The sequence below is a fragment of the Lynx canadensis genome, chromosome C1 (assembly GCF_007474595.2).
Source record: "Lynx canadensis isolate LIC74 chromosome C1, mLynCan4.pri.v2, whole genome shotgun sequence".
Classification (NCBI taxonomy): Eukaryota; Metazoa; Chordata; class Mammalia; order Carnivora; family Felidae; genus Lynx; species Lynx canadensis.
The window spans coordinates 30130044-30147370 of record NC_044310.1 but is presented as its reverse complement, the minus strand read 5'-3'; the positions used below and the strand labels follow the sequence as shown (position 1 = coordinate 30147370).

Here is a 17327-nt window from a genome sequence, read left to right as displayed (position 1 = left end):
GAGGGCGGAGGCGGAGCCGCGGCGGGGGCAGGGAAAAGGAGCGACCCGAGCGGAGGAGGAGGGTGCGGCGGAGAGGATTGGAGGCCGAGGCGGCGGGGGCGGGGCTTCCGCGCGGTTCAGGGCCTGGGAGCCCCGGCGCCAGCCGCTCGGCTCACCAAGCCCACGCCCACCGCGCCCCAGGGCCCGAGGGAGAGCCCCGCCCCCCCGAGAGGGCGAGAGGAGGGGGGCGGCACCCGCGCAAGGCTCGGCGGCGCAGCGCAAATCCCCTGACAAAGGAAAGCCCCGCCCTCCACCCGCTGGCCCGACCCCCCTGCCACCCCCGCCGCGTCCGGACCCGCCGGGCTCCGAGCCCAGCCCAAGGGCGAGCGAACCTAGAAGGGACGCCCCGCCTCCCCCAGCCAGCGGGTTCTGGCAGGGGCCACTCGGGGCCCCATCTGCCCGCGGGGTCGTGCCGGCTGCGGCGGGCGGCACGCATCGCTCTCGGCTCCAGCTCTATCACCAAAGGCTGTCCTAGTCCCTCCAATGTCACCTTTAGCGCGCCCCTGCAGGGCCCAACAACACTCTGGCCTTAAACCCGGCACTTTCTGGGTGTCCGAACGTATTCTCTTAGGCCCAGAGGCCAAGTTATTGGATGAACTCTAGGCACCTTCTCTTTCCTTCTCCTGTACATCAGGTCTTGGTCCATCCTCCCACCAGAATTTATCTGCCCGCAGACATGAGAGGTGGCAAAGACTGAGGAAGGAGGGCAGAGGTGGGGCGGTGGAGATGCCGGCAGCAGAGACCCACGCCCTAACACCTGGGCTCCTTTATTGCGGCGCACATCCAAGGAAACCTGAGCCTCCCTGGGGCCAGCTCAAAGGCATGAGTCTGTATTTCAAGTCTCAAAACGGAAAATACGAGAGAAAGGTGGCCCACAATCCTGTCCACAGCTTTTTGGCTTTTACAAAAGCCATCTGATCACCTGGTGACTGTTAAACCAGTTAAGTACAAAGGGCAACCCAGGAAACTGTCCAACAGAGACAGCTGCATTTCTCAAGGAGTACAATACTCTGCTCCCTTTGTGATGGTCATTTTCTTATTTTATGAAGGAAAAACAACAAAGTCTATTAAAATTTCTGAATCTCTGTTGAACCATGTGGTCAATATAGATGGTAAAACTTATGGAAAAGTTATTTCTATCCTTTACACAAACAATGAGTGAAGCCAATAGTTGGCATGTGGAGATCTGGCAGTGAAACCCTGAGCTGAGCCTTAGGCTTAACTCAGGGAGCCAGAGAGGTCCTTGGCAAAAATGAGGTGTGGGCTGAAGCCTGTGATCAGAATTAAGCAACTAAAGGGGCGCCTGCCTGGCTCAGTCGGTAAAGCAGTCATGCGGCTCTTGATCTCAGGGTCGTGAGTTCAAGCCTTACGTTGGGAGTGAGGCTACTTAAAAAAAAAAAAAAAAAATTAAGCAACTAAAATAGACCGTTCACTGGCAAAATGTGTTACACTTCATTTCTCACTTTAAAAGAGGCTGCTGGGGGCGCCTGGGTGGCGCAGTCGGTTAAGCGTCCGACTTCAGCCAGGTCACGATCTCGCGGTCCGTGAGTTTGAGCCCCGCATCGGGCTCTGGGCTGATGGCTCAGAGCCTGGAGCCTGTTTCTGATTCTGTGTCTCCCTCTCTCTCTGCCCCTCCCCTGTTCATGCTCTGTCTCTCTCTGTCCCAAAAATAAATAAACGTTGAAAAAAAAAAAAAAAAAGGCTGCTGATCAATTCTGACCTCTCAAATCCAAAAGACTATCTCCCTATCTGTAAACTGTAGGTAAACTGTAGACTAGATTGTGTCTTGATAGCCTAACCTTTTCTTTAGTTTTAAAAGTTTTAAAGAAGCTGCCCTAGAATCCTGAGTCTTCCTGGTCCTATACTACAAGACACTAGAAACCTTGTCCTCTTTCTACAAACAGTAGAAAGAACCAAGAATGGATGGCCTAGAGAAGGTTCCAGGCAATATGATCAGTGTGAAATATCTGAGGGCTGGGATGTGGGAGGAAGGAGGCTTGTTTTGGATGTCTCCTTAAACTGGCACACTAAGATCCAAGGGCAGATTTTGAACCAACAAAAAGCTTTCTCACAGCTATTCAAAGAATAGAGTGTCTGCTAAAGTGAGGACTTTCCTGACCCTGGAGGTATTTGAGCAGAAATTCAAGCAATCACTTGGCAAGGATTTAGGGAAACAGATTTACAAATCCTCTATCAGTTTGTTCAGGATGAATTTTAAGGTCCTTTCTAATTATGACACGCTGTGATTCTAAGGTTTGATCAGCTTACAGATCTGGTACTTAACATTTCAGGGAATCTGGGTCTTAATTTTTCTGTTATTCAGTACAACTGGAAAAACCCAGGGAAGGCAAGATCAGTTTCACTAGCAAGTCTCCCTGGCCAAATACACTCACTTAAGTGTTCAGATATCGTAACAGACTGTTTAGTGTGCCAGGGCCCCTCTGGTTGGAAGAATCTGAGGAATTCTGGCTCTCAACTAGGGTGGGTGGTTATTCCATTATAAAGAATGATCTTGATGTGGAATCACAAACTTCATGGCCAGAAATTCCTTTCCTGTTTCCTCACCAAGTCAGGTGCCAACCAATTCAGTCTTTACTAAATCCGCCCCCCCCACACCTATCTATCTACCTTATTCTCATTATTCTCATCAAATGCTCCATGTTATAATGTAAATAAGCAGAGCATTTTAACAACTATGAAGTTCAAATTTAAGGTGTTTATTGGCTTAAGTTATACCCTCTGACTAAAGTGTTAGAGATTATTATAAATTTCCCCAAAGTTCAAACACACTCTTATAGAAAGGATTACATAAAATTGTCCAATTCTCTCCGCAACTACAAAAAAAAAAAAAAAAAAAAAAAAAAAAAAAAAAAAAAAGATGCCAGAGAGTGCTATCTGAGTGCTTTGCTCCTTTTTTTTTTATCATCAGCATGTGTTTAGGAAGAAATCAAGACAAGGAAGCACAGGGCTCTTTCCTCCATGTCTTATTTTTTTTTATCTGTTCATGAGTTTCTCTTTAGTTTTGGTATGTGGAACTCTGCCAATAGCCATCTCAGTGACTGAAATAAATACCTGATATAGCTTTCAGCCTCTTGTTACCCTGATAGCTCCAACAAAAAAAGCATCTGTTCATTTCACTTGCTGTGTGTAAACTTTTTAAAAGACAAGAACAGAGAGCTCCAGAGAACCTCTTTGGATGCTTCCCCTACTCCTGTAACCACAAATATATGTGCTGAAGCCAAATTTCAAATTAGTTTCCAGTTAGTTGATTACAGAGTTCAAAGAATTCTCTACTTATTTTGAAATTCCTAAGAACGAAATTTGGTATCAGGTTTTCTTTCAGTGAACTTAGAAGAAAGAACAATCCTGGCCCTTCCTGCTGTCTTCCTAATTAAAGACAGCTGGGTGGAGTCTCCTCACACCCTAACACTGCTCTCTTTCCAAGTTTTGAACCTTGCATTTTGCCTTTGCTCTAGTCTTTTTTTTCTTTTTTTGAGAGAGAGAGAGAGAGAGAGAGAGAGAGAGAGAGGGAGAGAGAGGAAAGAGGGCGAGCTGGGGAGAGGGGCAGAGAGGTAGACAGAGAGAATCCTAAGCAGACTTCATGCTCAACATGGAGCCTGATGTGGGGCTCAATCCTGGGATCATGACCCGAGCCCAAATCAGGAAGGAGTCAGTTGCTCAATGGACTGAACCACCCTGGTAGCCCACCTTTGCTCCACTCTTAAACTACCAGCCTCCTAGGACAATCTGGAGACCCCAGATCCATACTTCCTCAGATTCTTCAGTGCCTTTTCATATGCCTCTCTCTCTCAGAGGATTAGTTCTGATTAGAGGAGGATACAGAAGGCTGGTTACATCTTGCACATTTTAAATCTACAAAATGCCTTTCATCTTAGGCTCACTAGACTTTACAAGCATTTATTTAGTGGCAAGTGGAAACTCCACAGTATTAGTCTGTACCTGTTGGGCATCAGTAACTACCATTCTAAGGTGTTTTTATAATACAAAGATGGCTACAGAGTGGCTCATTAAGCAATAAAGCATGATGTGAAGCTTGTTTTAAATGGGATACTAAGGATTTTGAGGCTCTGTGAGCTCGCATGTATTGCCAAACCCATGAGAAAACTTTCCACACACTCTGCAGGAACTCTCATGACCCTGGTAAGCTCTTTCCTGCTTGCAGACTTCCCAAAAGACAGTGTATCAATCTCTCTTTTAGCCACTCATTGAGGTAGTAATGACAAAAGCATGGGGCTCTGCAAGTTAGAAAAGACCAGACAGAAGTGTGGAGGAAAGGAAGGCAGGGGGAATCAGGTAAAGCTTTATGGAGAGAATCACATTTACTCACTAGGATGTGAATATGCAGAGATTGTGAAGACAAGATTTCTAAGTGAAAGCCTAGAGGCAGGGACCCCAAAAGAAGCAAACTCACGGTAAGCATGGCTTAAGTACAGGGTGTATGAAAGGGAAAAATGAGAGGTAAGAGTGGTAAGTAGCTCAAGGCCAGTTCAGCAAGGCTCCTGAATGCCAAGCATGGATTTATGCTTTATTCAGAAAACATTTATGACATTGAGATTTACTTATGTAAACTTATCAGGGGATCATGAAAGTTACTGAGTGGTGTGTGGAAAGTCTCCTAAGAATTTCGGACTGGGTGCTCATTAAAATGCCATTTAATAACTTAATATTATCTCATTTTAAAAATACAAATTCTTAATTTTTTACAAATGAAACTTGAGGTGGTAAACTTACTTGTCCAAAGTAGCATAGTATTGAATACCTGGGCACTTAAGATTTGAGCTTGTAGCTGATGATACTGCATTGGTCTATGTGCAGAATAAACTGTAGATACAGGAGATTGAAGGTAGAGCCATCAGGAGGGCTTTATAGTTTAGTCAAGAGGTAACAAAGGTCTGAACTTGTGAAAATGAGGAAGGGAGCTGTGAAAGAAATCACAGAGGAAGAATATTTGAACTTCACAACTGACCATATAGAAGGTAGAGGTTAAGGGGAAAATAAACATAAGATAATGCCGTAGCACTACTCTTAAATTACTGAGGGCATAATAGTCCTATAAAACAAAGCAGAGAGGAAGAAACTATTTGAAGAAGTTAACATTCAATTTAGGGTACATTGAATGTGAAGTACTCAAAGGCAACCTATGTGGAGGTATCCAGAAAGGCCCTTCACACAAAAAATTGAGGTTTGGGGATAGAGATACAGATCTGGAAGCTTTCTCCCACAGATGAGTGAGGGGGTGCCCATCTAGGGGTTAACAGTGTAGAAAAAGGGAAGAGGGTAGATGACAGAATTTTAAGAACCACATATTTGGGAAGTACGAGGACAAACTAAAAAAGAAAGCAGAATGGCAGCTAGAGAAGAGAATGGAGAGAGTACAATGTCAGGAAAGAAAAGAAGCTATGATGTTAAATGCCGCATAACAGAGGAGGATGATGAGTTAGACTTGGCAACTAGGACATCAGCGATTACTTCTAAGCGAACAGTTTCAGTGCTGTGATGGGGGCTGGATCACATTAGGGGATTAAGGATAAGAAGTGATGAGAAAGTATTCATCCTCCCTTCTTCTTGAGACTGTTCTTTTGGCTTCCATGGCACTATGCTATTCTGATGCTGTCTTTTTAGGCAGTACTTCTTTGTCCCTTGGGTTTCTCATCTGCCCTCTTAAGGCAAGTAATTTCATAAGATGTATCCTTGATTCTTCTTTACTTGTTCAGTATTTACAGGCGTCTACTATGTGCTCTAAATTATGCCAGGCACTAAAGGAGAGAGTGATGAGGAAGATGTGGTCAGGAGCCTACATTCCAGTGGGGGGGGGGTGCGGGGGTGGGAGGGGGGTTGGGTGACATTCATTTTAATTCACTTGTAAGAAGCACTCTGAAAGAAAAGTGAGCAGTACTATGACAGCACCAGTCAAGGGGGCCCGATGTGGCCTGCAGGTTTAGGAAAGGCTTTCCTGAGAAAGTGACCACGTAGGCTTTCATTTGGGACCGAGAGCAGCCTTTCCTGTTCCAGATTTGCATGACTTCACAACTTTCACATATGAACAACTTCACAAAATTGCTTGGTTATTTCTATGAAACAGGTCCTTGGGGGTGAATTGTCAAGAAATCTTGCTATAGGGATCCTTTCTCCAATATTAGAAAAAGAGGTAGGATAAATAATACAGAGGGAAGAGATTTATGAAAACTGTCTCTTTCATTTTGTTACTAAAGCAATTCTTACCATCAATCAACAAACAACCACATTAGGTTTGCATGTAAAGAATTGGACCCAAATCAGAGCTTTTCTTTTGGGAATGAACTGCAAGATGACAGAGATATTAAATGGGTCACTTAGATAGATGCAATGAATTCAAGCTGGAGGAGGCCTCATAGAAGTTCAATTTCTTTGAATTCTTAGCTTCTTCTTCTTCCCTTAACTCATATATACATATAACTGAATATTAAAAACATGTCTGTGGAAACTATGAAGTATTAAAGCTTTTCTGTAAAACTATCTGGATCTGGTGTATACACTTGGCAGAGAGATTAATTATATCTCTGTTTTTTAAGCTGCTTTCCTCTGAAATTAAGCTGATACCTTTTCTCCTCACACCTCAATGTTTTAATTAAAGATTGATTAATATTAAGAGGTGTAGCTTCCAAAGATGCTGACTTGGTAGTTGCCATTGTATGGCAACAAGGGAAGATAACATGGTCTATGTTAAAAGCTAATTAGGCCAAGGACCCTGATATCATTAAAGCTGATCTGATGGGCAACTCTGAGCTACTGAGGAAGTCACTGAGCTGGTAATGGCTTCTGGTTAATTCTAGTTAATGATATGAAAATAACACTGATTTGTAGAGCACATAAGCCAAGGTCAAAATGGTCTCAGAAAAACATGCTGGCTGTGGGATTTTGATATGAATGAATAAATTAACAGGTTAATGAATAAGTAAGCAAACATATATGCGTATGTATGTGTACATAAAGTATATTTACAGCTGTGTTAGGAGTCATGACCTATAATGCCTATATACTGCTACTCTAAGGTTAGAAACCAGCTCTACTCTTGTTCCCCACAAATACTGTTTGGGAAAGCTGTTTGTCCATCCACTTGTTTCACTGCTGCCATTGAGCTAATTGTACTTTGTCCTCATAATTTTCATTTTTCCCAGAAGAGAAAAAGCTAATCTAATCTGGTACTGGGCCTTACAGCAAATCTTCTGGAGAATAATTATCCTTAGGAACAAAAGGCATAACTTTTTATTAAAAAGATTTCATAATATTCTAATTTGTCTACCTAGATAAATTTTTTTAAAATAAAAGATTATCATTTATTGATCACTTAATATATGCCTGGTACCTTCATCTACATCACTTCATTGAACTCTCATAAAAACTCTAAAGGTATGATTTACCACTGCTCACATTTTATAAAGTTAACTATACAGAGAGGTTAAGTAATTTTCCCCAAGGTCACTCAGCTAGTAAATGACAGAGCCAGAACTCAAAGCTGGATATGTCTGACTAAAACTCAGATTCAATTTTCTTCACTACACTAAATTGCATGAAGTATGAAGACTCTCCCTGTGAACTAATTGGGTAAATGACAATGACTATAAAGTGATGGGTAACTGCAAGCCAATATTTCAGAATCTGGCTTTCTTCAAGTGTGCTTGGTAGCAAATTTCTTTGTCTGAAATAAAATCCCGCTATTTAACATATGCTAACTAGTAGAGAAGGAAGGGAGCCCAGAAGCAAGAAGGAGAGGTGAAGAATCCAGGCTGGGATTAGAATTTTTTGGGATTCACAAGGATTTGCCTCAAGTCTTGCAAAGTTGACAGCATTTTGAATCCCAGAGCTCACATGGCTTATGAGAAATAAAGAGCACTCATCCAATCAGTCAGAATTCACTAATCTCCAACTATGTGCACACCAACATGTTAACTACTTCGAGAGACACAAAAATGAATTTATCAAAGATGGGACAAATGCCTATAATGAGAAAACACCAAAGTTAGGCAGTATAGGATAAAGGCCAAATGAGTTGCACATATTAAGTGGTTTAGGAGAACAGAAGTAGTGAACTTGGGAAGGAGGCTTTGTGGAGACATGGGACTAGAACCAAGCCTTCAGGTATGGGTAGAAATATGCATAATGTATAAAGAGTGTTTGAGATAAGTGGATGGGTGGTCTATATAGGAATTAAGACTGGAAAAAACAGTGGGGATCAAATATGTGGTTTCCAAGGCTGGAAAAGGAAAAGACTAGAGGGATACAGACCAGTTCTGAAGGATGCCATCATTTAATCCATCAGATCAGATGGCTCCTACATTGAACTGGGTGAAGGATAAGTACATACAGAAAGAAGGGTAAATACAGACAGAAGCTAAGGGAAAAGCAACTTGGAAGCCCAAGTTCTAGAAGGCTACAGCATAATTTATGTCTGTTTTTTCCGTGGGAACCATGTACGTACACGCTAGCAGTCCAATCAGAGGAGCTCTCTGCATTCCTAACAGAGGATCCTTTGTTCCAAACAGCAAGGCTCAAAAGAGACAGAGTCTGATAAAATCACTGAGATCAGGACACCCAGCTGGTGCAGGGGCTGATGCCATTCCATAACACACCCTACAGGAAGCAGCTTGAGATACACAGCTGATTGATTTCCACAGCAGGAGCCTTGCGGCAGGGTGGGGCTGGGACTGGTCAAGCATTAAGAGAATTCTTTAGCCACTGACTCAAATTAGTTCACCAGGATCCTGACTTTATCCAACAGATCTGTATAGTCATTCCCAGAACTAACACTATTTCTTAACTAACTTTTGGAAAAAAAAAAAAAAAAAAAAAGGGAGAAAAACCATGAAGCTTTGCCAGGCAGTGGAGTTGTCAGTTAACTCTTACCTGTCATGGCATCTGAAGAGGGGGAAAAAAATCAAACCTCCAACTTTTTAGAAAGGGGCTGAATAATTCTGTGTTGTAACGGGCTATCCTCTGCATTACAGAATGTTTAGCACCCATTAGATGCTAGCAGAAGCCTCTCCCATTGTGACAGTCAAAACTGTCTCTGGACATGGCCAAATGTCCCCTAAGGGGCAAAACTGCCCCCATTTGAGAACTATTGGTCAAGCATGACCTTTGGTGCCAAACAAACCTTTCCAATCCCAGCTCTAACATGCTGTGTGGCTTGAACAAGACACTATAACAAACTCACAGTCTCAGTGTTCTTAACTGCAACTGGGATTGTAAATGTCTGATTGATAGGGGGTTGAGGTTAGAGCTCACTTCAACTTAGGTGTCTTTTAGGTGTACTCAGCACCACACGTCACTGCCATTGCAATCCCTGGTGCCTGTTTCCCATAACACATTGTCCCACCACAAGGGCTGGCACAGAGCAAGTGCTCAGTAAGGATGATGGACTGAAAGGAATATAGAGTCCCTTCCTCCTACCTCCCACCAAGGGATCCATGGACCATTACCACGTAGCACTCATTCTTATCCCTGAGTGGCCAAAATTCTGAAAGGTCCACACGTCAAATCACAGTGCTAGTAGCCGGAAAACAGCTTGTGAAGGCCTAAGGAATAAGTGTATCCCATTAATCTCCCACTGCCAATACCAGAGGCTGGTATTCGAAAAGCACTTGGTAGTGGTAGTGGCAAAGTATTAAGGAAGGTGGGGAGGGAGCACATTCTTCCCATAGCTAGGTTTTCCCAACAGGACAGCTGAGACTTGGGAAGAATCTGTTTGGCAGGAGACAGCTCTTTGGTGCAGTGACCTGACAGGACTCCCTGTGGGACTTATTTCATCCCTGGTGAACCAACCAATCCTAACAATAAAGTGTCCTTCAGAGCAACTCATCACACTTCCTAGAGGCTCCCTGCTTATGCTATGTCTCGTGTGCCAGCCAGCTAGCTTCAAAGTGCCCAGGATTTTTCTGACGCTAAGGCTGAGGACCAGGCCAAGGCCAAGACCGTTTACCATTCATTTCTAGACACAACGAGAAATAGTCCTGTTCTGCAAGTCTGTGCTTATCTCAACCTGTGTTCACTAATTAAATACTTAACAATGAATACAAGTCCTGTGTGGGGTAAATTCTAGTTTTCCTGGAAACATATTTTTCCTCCTTTGTGTACAAAATCATATGGTGAACTTTAGTTGCAAATGCTACATGCTGACATGATATGTGAAGAATTTCAGTAAACTCAAATCAAACTGCTCAGTCCTTTCTTACATTGCTTTAAAGTCTTCCCTTGCTATCAAAATTTCCACACAAATTTTTGTGAAATCCATCAATGGATTCTTTCTTGATGATCTTTCATTTGATTTTACTGCCTTTGCTGAGGTGTGAGTCTCCTTTAAGATGATGTAATGACTGCAATCCTGGGATTTTGCTTTGTGATGCTGATACTTAAAATACTAATGGGGCTGCTTTAAAATGGGGCTGGGAAAAGTTCAATATGAAGCAAAGCTAAAGTCCTTAAACACGCCTTTACCTTCTCCCCACCCAGTTGCTAAGTGGGGGTGGAGAGGATTATTAGGGAGCACTGGAATTCTTGGGGTTTGGTAGGTCTGGGAGGTGATCTCCCAAGGGTTATTAACATCAGCAGCCAAACTGTGAGCTCCTGAGCTGAGAACAACTGACAGACTGCAGTCTCCCCCTAAAGGCACTGAACGAGGAAGCTTCCTGAAGTATTTCCACACAGGAAGTTCCTCTTCTCTTTAGAAATGCATCATCAACCAAACACCTGCATCAACAACTCCACGAAAAATAAACTGCTGATGCCAGGGAAAGTGCCTAGGAAATTTTAAACCAGACACAGATTAGTCCCAGCAAAAATCAGGAATCCGGGGCCCAGCTTAAAGGAAGCCTGACTTAGAGGCAATTGCTGCTACCACACAGTCTTAATCAGATTATTAGAAGGCTGTCTGCAACATAAATATTTAACTTAATCAGCCAGCGCTGCTTCCAGCTGAATTCCAAGTTTCCCAAGTGTAGGTGGTAATTTTCTTCTAAGGCAGCGGTGCTCAACAGAGGGAGATTTTTGCCTTCCAGGGGACATTTGGCAATGTCTGGATAGACATTTTTGGTTGTCTATGGGAAGGGTTGCTGCTGGCATCTAGCGGGTAGAGATCGGGGATGCTGCTAAACATCCTGCAGTGCGCAGGACAGCCCCCCCACCACAACGAATTATCCAGTCCCATATGTCAAGAGTGCAGAGGCTGAGAAACCCTGTTCTGGGGCATTCTCTTTACTTCCTTGGACCCTAGTAGTTCCTCTTGGAGTAGCCCTGTTTAAGGAAGAAAGACAAAACCAAGACAGGCCAAGGGTCAGCACAAGGCAGGAGTGGGGTTGCCTACTCAGCTTACCTTGCTGCTGCAAAGCTGGAGATACTGAAACCTCTAGGTGACAGACAGGTCACACACCAAGTGTGATTTCCTTTCTCTCCAAGGGCAGGTAGATAATGCTGACCTCGTTTGCTTCATTCTCTAGTGAATCTAACTGGCAAAACTGTAGATGGGCTGATACTGTCTTTGTAATCGTTTGAAAGGAAGAAGTGTCTTTGTGCAAACTGGCAGCCCTTCAGCTCCATGTCAGGCCATGCCTGTCTTAGAGTTCTCATGTGTGCTCAGAGCGAAGCTTAAACTTGCTTTCTATGAGGAAAAAAAAATCAAATGAAGTTTACAAGGCTTTCTTGTTCTGGTGTTCTGGTGGGATACTGAGGTCTCCAGACAAAGGCTGTAAGTATGTGTAACTCCTGACCCTGGGCTCTGCTCAACCTGAAATAGAACTGAAAACAGTCCTGAGGAAGCCTGCTGCCTTATCTATTTCCCACCAGCCCAGCCGTGAAGACAAGGAAGGAGAAGACCAACAGGCTTGGGTGCTTCCAACACACCATTAAGTGAAGTGAACTTTCGTGAGAAACCTATGGACCCTAAAAAGGTTTCCATTTTTCCCACTTGTTCTTTCTTACCACTGAGTGAGTGGTAGAGGGCCGAGTATGAAGCCTGACCTGAGTACACAGTAAATATAAATACATATGAAACTCGGAGTGCATGAAGGGCATCCAGATACCGCTCTTAATGCCCAAGCCACCACCTACTTCCTGACGGAGATGCCACTGTGGTTCTCGGCGGGTGTGTGTACAACGACGCGGTTGGCTTGAACTCATAATGATCTCAATTCTTGACTATAAAACTAGCACAGGGAATTTCAAAATGAGGAAAGCCTCTTGTTATCATCAGAGTTACCAGATCTTTGGCTTAAATTTTAGTGAAATAAAGGTTCCTCCTTTCTTGTTAGTGTCCTGTTATGCACATACAATTCCTTTTCCTCAAGAATCACTGACTCTCTTGTTCAGGAAAACAGAATTTCCTGAAGAGATTAGCCAAAGTCTTTTCCTCCCAGTTTTCTGAAAACATACTCAATATTCTCATTTGAGATTTCTGGAATGGCAGAACCCAATAAAGCCAAATGCAGGAAGGTTTGAGGTCTTTGCTTGTTTAAAGTGGAAGAGAACTCTCTTCCCATTGGACAGATCCACCCTGGTGGACCATATTCTCTCATTTATTCAGAAGCAATTGAATTAAAAGCCTTTTCTAGGAATAATGACTTTCAGTTTTTCACGTTAAGGAGGAAATAACTTTTCCCACAAGCTGCCTCTCCACGCATTTCTCAGCACTACTGCACAGTCCCAAGTAAGCCGGGGCTGTCCCCAGACCTGACTCATCGGTCTATGCCACCCATCCACAGTGGAATTAGTCCCGTCCCAGCAGATGCTACACTTGTGTCTCAGAGACTCATATCCTCTTCTCTTTGGCAGACTCTGTACTGAGTGATTCCATTACTCTGTGATTCCATTAAAAATAAAAAAAAATTAAAAATTTAAAAATTAAAAAAAAGCTGAAAACTTAAAGCTAATGCTGTTTTTTATGTTCATCTTCATCTCTGGTTTTTCCTTATTAAAAACGCTTTGAATCTGAAAGCAGAGTCACACTTTATAAATCAGGCCTGCTGCCGGTATGAGGGAAGATTAATTCATTGCTGGGTATACAGCACATTAACCCAGAACTCAACACTCAAACCACGAAAATGACTCAGTTCTCAGAATGGGTCCAAAAAGACCTTCCCTTTACTCAGCCTCAGGGGACCGTGGAGCTGACACACAGAGCTTTTCCCTCCCATTGTTTTCACTTCCCATGAGCTCAGTGTGAGCTGAGCCAGGAGCGTGTTCCTCCCCTCCTGACCAAACGCCTTTGCTGGGAGGAGGCAAAAACTCTTCCCAAAGCCTTTGACTTTATAAGGCGGACATGTGGAGCCAGGCTTCTGATTTGTGCCCCCAACTTGAGGAGGATACACACAGGGGCACAACTTTGCCACCCTCTTTCTCTCTCTTCTTCCAGTCTTGCATTTCAACACTGGTCCCCTGCAGAGACACACACTCTGCCCATGACCAGCCTTCGCATCCAGAGTATTGGTGGTGGGAGGGTTATTCTTAGAAATCAGTGAAACAGGATGCGATAATAAACAGCTAAGCAGATACTGAACTCTGAGCATTTCTAAGCTACATACTAGGATACAAATAAAATATGGTAGCATCCAGTAATTTCTTAAAATCTGCCAGCTACATCAAAATTCAGAAAGTTTCTAGCAACTAAGGATTAACTGAAAAGGACAGTGAAAAGTTCTCCTCAAATCCAAACACTATATACGCCTGCCTGTGGACTCTTTTTTATATCCTAGCTTGTATTTTAATGCAATTTTAACAGGCTTGTTTACTTCATTTTCTAGCTCACTGATGATTAGAAGCAAGGGATAGACAGCAAAAGGCAAACCCAATGACAACAGTGAAGTAGCTGCAGTGAGAAGACAGCCCTGCTATCAGGGTAAGCGGGGGGAAATGGAAGCTACACACATATGCACTAAGAGGCACTAAACAAGAACTTCAATACCCAACACAAACTGCACAATAATTTAGGAACATTTAATACAAAGCAGCCCCCAATGTCTCTAATACCCTTGAGGATATCACCGTCACAAAGAACAATATCATCTTTTTAATAATGTTAACCTGCACTCATAAAGAAAAACTTCTACACAATGTAGTGTTTAGAAGATTAGGCAAATAAAATTTAAAATAATTCCCATGTAAACCAGAATCTAGTTTGATACAACTATTTGAATCAAAGGGATGAGCTTCAGGTTTCTAAGAAATTCATTTAGTTGGTCAGATAGTTAATTCTAAGTAAGCCGGAGCCTGTAGAAGACAGTTTCTGCTTTCAGGGCGCTTACAACAGCAAAGGCAAGAAAAACACACGTGATGAAGAAAGGCCACCTGCCCCTGGAATGGAGGTGTGGGAGTTTCTAAGAGGAAAACGTATGTGCTCATGGGTTTGGATTTTCCCTTCCTATCCTCTCCTTATTTGGGTCCTCAAGAATCCCCCAAACAATGACTTGTTGCTCCAAACTACACTGTCTCCAAACACTGTAAGGAGATCTTCAGCCAATGTCCCACTTCAGAGTTGACCATCCCTTAAGCTGGGGACCCTTCTATAACAGCCACCCTTCTGCGCTCGAATCTTGTAACTTTTCTCAGGACTGCGGGGCTCTGACCGGTGTCAATCCCACCTCTCCAAACGTATTTGTACTTGAAAAAATCCTGACAGGCAGGGGCTTTGGAGAACAAATGAACTCTGACTGCAGGAGTATGACTGTGTAGGTGGGAATAATTAACACCAGTGATGGAAACAAAGTGCTGGAAGTAGCCTTTTCATATCCACTCTGTGCACCAAGAAGGAAAAGCAGCAGAGGGGTCTCCAGCAGTGGAGTAAGGCACTTTTTGGCATTTACAACAGGGGAAACTCAGGATGAAATGCTCCCATCCTGAGAGCCATGACCCTACACACAGTCCTGAGAGCTCCAAGTCCCTGACCTAGCAAAATCGCATTTTTGAGAGTCAATTCCTCCCATCTTCCTCTTCCCTGTTGCTTTAATTTCGACTCACAAAATCTCAGGACTGGAAATTCTGACTCAGGCAAAGAGTGAAAACATGTTTGCAGTCAGGGCAGTGCTTTTCAAACTCTCCTATAGGCAAAGAACTTATATTCCTGGGGGCCTGGGGTGTCATCTGACCCGCCTGCTCTAAGTGGGAAGTTTCTTTGAAGTGTTATGTTTTATATTAATAACTCATGAGAATTTTGTACTTTACTTCATAATGCATCAATAACTTTTTCCTGAAATTGGAGGAAAAAAAAATCAACACTTTATGAAGATGACCCCATGTTTACCTTATGACTTTGCACACCTCAAGTGGAAAACATGGACCTAGGGAAACATTTGCTGCTGTTACAAATCACAAGAGGAGATCCTCGAGTAAGCAGTAACATTTGGACATTTCTTTCTATACCCTCAGTTGGTTATAAACACTGAAATAAATTACAACAGAAAAACGTTCAAACCAATTGCCCAGAATCCAAGACTGTTAAGTCTCCAGACAGTGTGCTTTGATGGTGATGGAAGCGAGAATAGCGACCCCAGGAACAGAAGTTAAGATGTATATCCAATGGGTTTCCGAGTTACAGGAAAAGAAATACACATTACTGAAGGCAAAAGATCAAAAAACAAGGGCATTGCTTACCTTAAAATCTGCTAACTGCTGGTTGATGAGGTCCACTTCAGTCCCCACGACCCACTGGAGGGCCTCCCCTTCCTCTGCTGCCGTGGTCATGTCATTGAGGGCTTTCAGCTTCCTGTAAAAGTCCTCCACGCGGCCCAGTGTCAGCTCCAGCTGCTCCTGGCGAGCTCTGCTCCTCTCTGTCAGTTTGCCACATTGCTTGTTCAGGGCTTCGAGCTCCCTCTTGAGACCTAACAAGTCCAGAGTCCCCTCTTCCTCCAGCATTTGTCGACACTCTGCTTCAGAGGCCTCTATGTCTAACCTGAGGGCTTGGATTTTGTTGAGGAATAGCCGTACATCCTCAATCTGGGACTGGAGGCTATCAGTGTCTCTGCCAATGGCACCCATGCCATCTAGCTCATCATCCAGGTCTGCCAGCTGAGAAAACATCTCTCGGACTCGGCAGTGAAACTGACCAATCCCCTCCAGCTTGTTTTCCATTGTCATGCAACCACTGTTCACTCTTTGCTTTACTTCCAAGAACTCTTGCTGGGTGACCTCGGCTTGATGAAGAAGTTGGGAAGCATCAGATCCATCTGGGGCATCTTCTACCAGGCCCTGGGTGAAGTTCCTCAGATAGTCTACCTGGGGCTCCAGGGTCTGCAGCACTTCCTGTTGAGCTCTTAGCTTCTCCAGGTTCTTGTTGCTACAGGCTTGAGAGCCTAGAGCATCAAAGATCTCAAGTTGGTGTTTGGCCCCTTCAACCTTCTTTTCAATATTCTTAAAGCTTTCCTGGAACTCCTTGAGCCTCTGAGTCATTTCTTCAAGAGACCCTGTTTTGGCCTGTAGTTCCTCTGTAATGGAATCCATGTTCTGGTTGATCCCAGCCTTCTCATCCCGGATGTCATCTTCATCTGTTTCTGAAGAATTGATCAGAATGTCAGCAGCACTGTTCAGTATTTCTAGCAGGGAGCGGCGCTTTTCCACCTCACTCAGCATAGCCTTTGATCTCAGAAGATTGGACTCTAGCTGCACTGGGTCCAGAGTGACCTGCAAGTCAGACATCTTGGCCTTACAATCTTCTATCCACGGCACAAGGTCCTCCACATGCCACTGATATTTCTGAGCTTTCTGCATGCAGTCCTTGAGCCTGGATTGTCTGTCTGCAGTTTTTTTACTAAGCTCTTCCCAGTGGCTTTTGAGTTCAATCAACTGGTTTTGTAAAGTCTTTTTCTCTTCTCCAGGAGGTACAGAAAGAAGCAGAGATTCTCCCTCGGCCACAATCACCTCATAGGAGCCACTGTGTTGGTTAAGGCTCTTCTGAAACTCTTCATTCTCCTGTAGCTGAGACTGTAGCCGCTCCAATTTTGCAGAAATTGGGCAATTTTTTGCTTGCTGGCTTTGTTTGTCATCCAACCAGGTTCTCAGCTCATCAAACATTTGCTGGAACTGCTGGGTGCTGGCAAGAGCTGCCTGGAGTCTGTTCATGCGGTCAGCTGAAATGAGAAAATCAAATTTAAACCAATCAGATCAGGACATGGCATTTAAGATGTTTGCTGAGAGTATACGGTCTATTCTTAGGGGAAGGAAACATGTTAACTGAGGGTCTGCCACAAAAGCAGCACAGAGCTAGTCTCCTTCACACACTAGATCTGATTTAATCCTCACGCCAACCT

General features: G+C 43.7%; 1 protein-coding gene across 1 annotated transcript in view; it reads right to left on the bottom strand.

The window, feature by feature from the left end:
- MACF1 (microtubule actin crosslinking factor 1) overlaps window positions 1-17327 on the bottom strand; it is a 230379-nt gene that overhangs the window by 64449 nt on the left and 148603 nt on the right. Inside the window, 1 exon segment of the mRNA XM_032594263.1 lies at window positions 15676-17147. Coding sequence (XP_032450154.1) covers window positions 15676-17147 — 1472 coding nt within the window.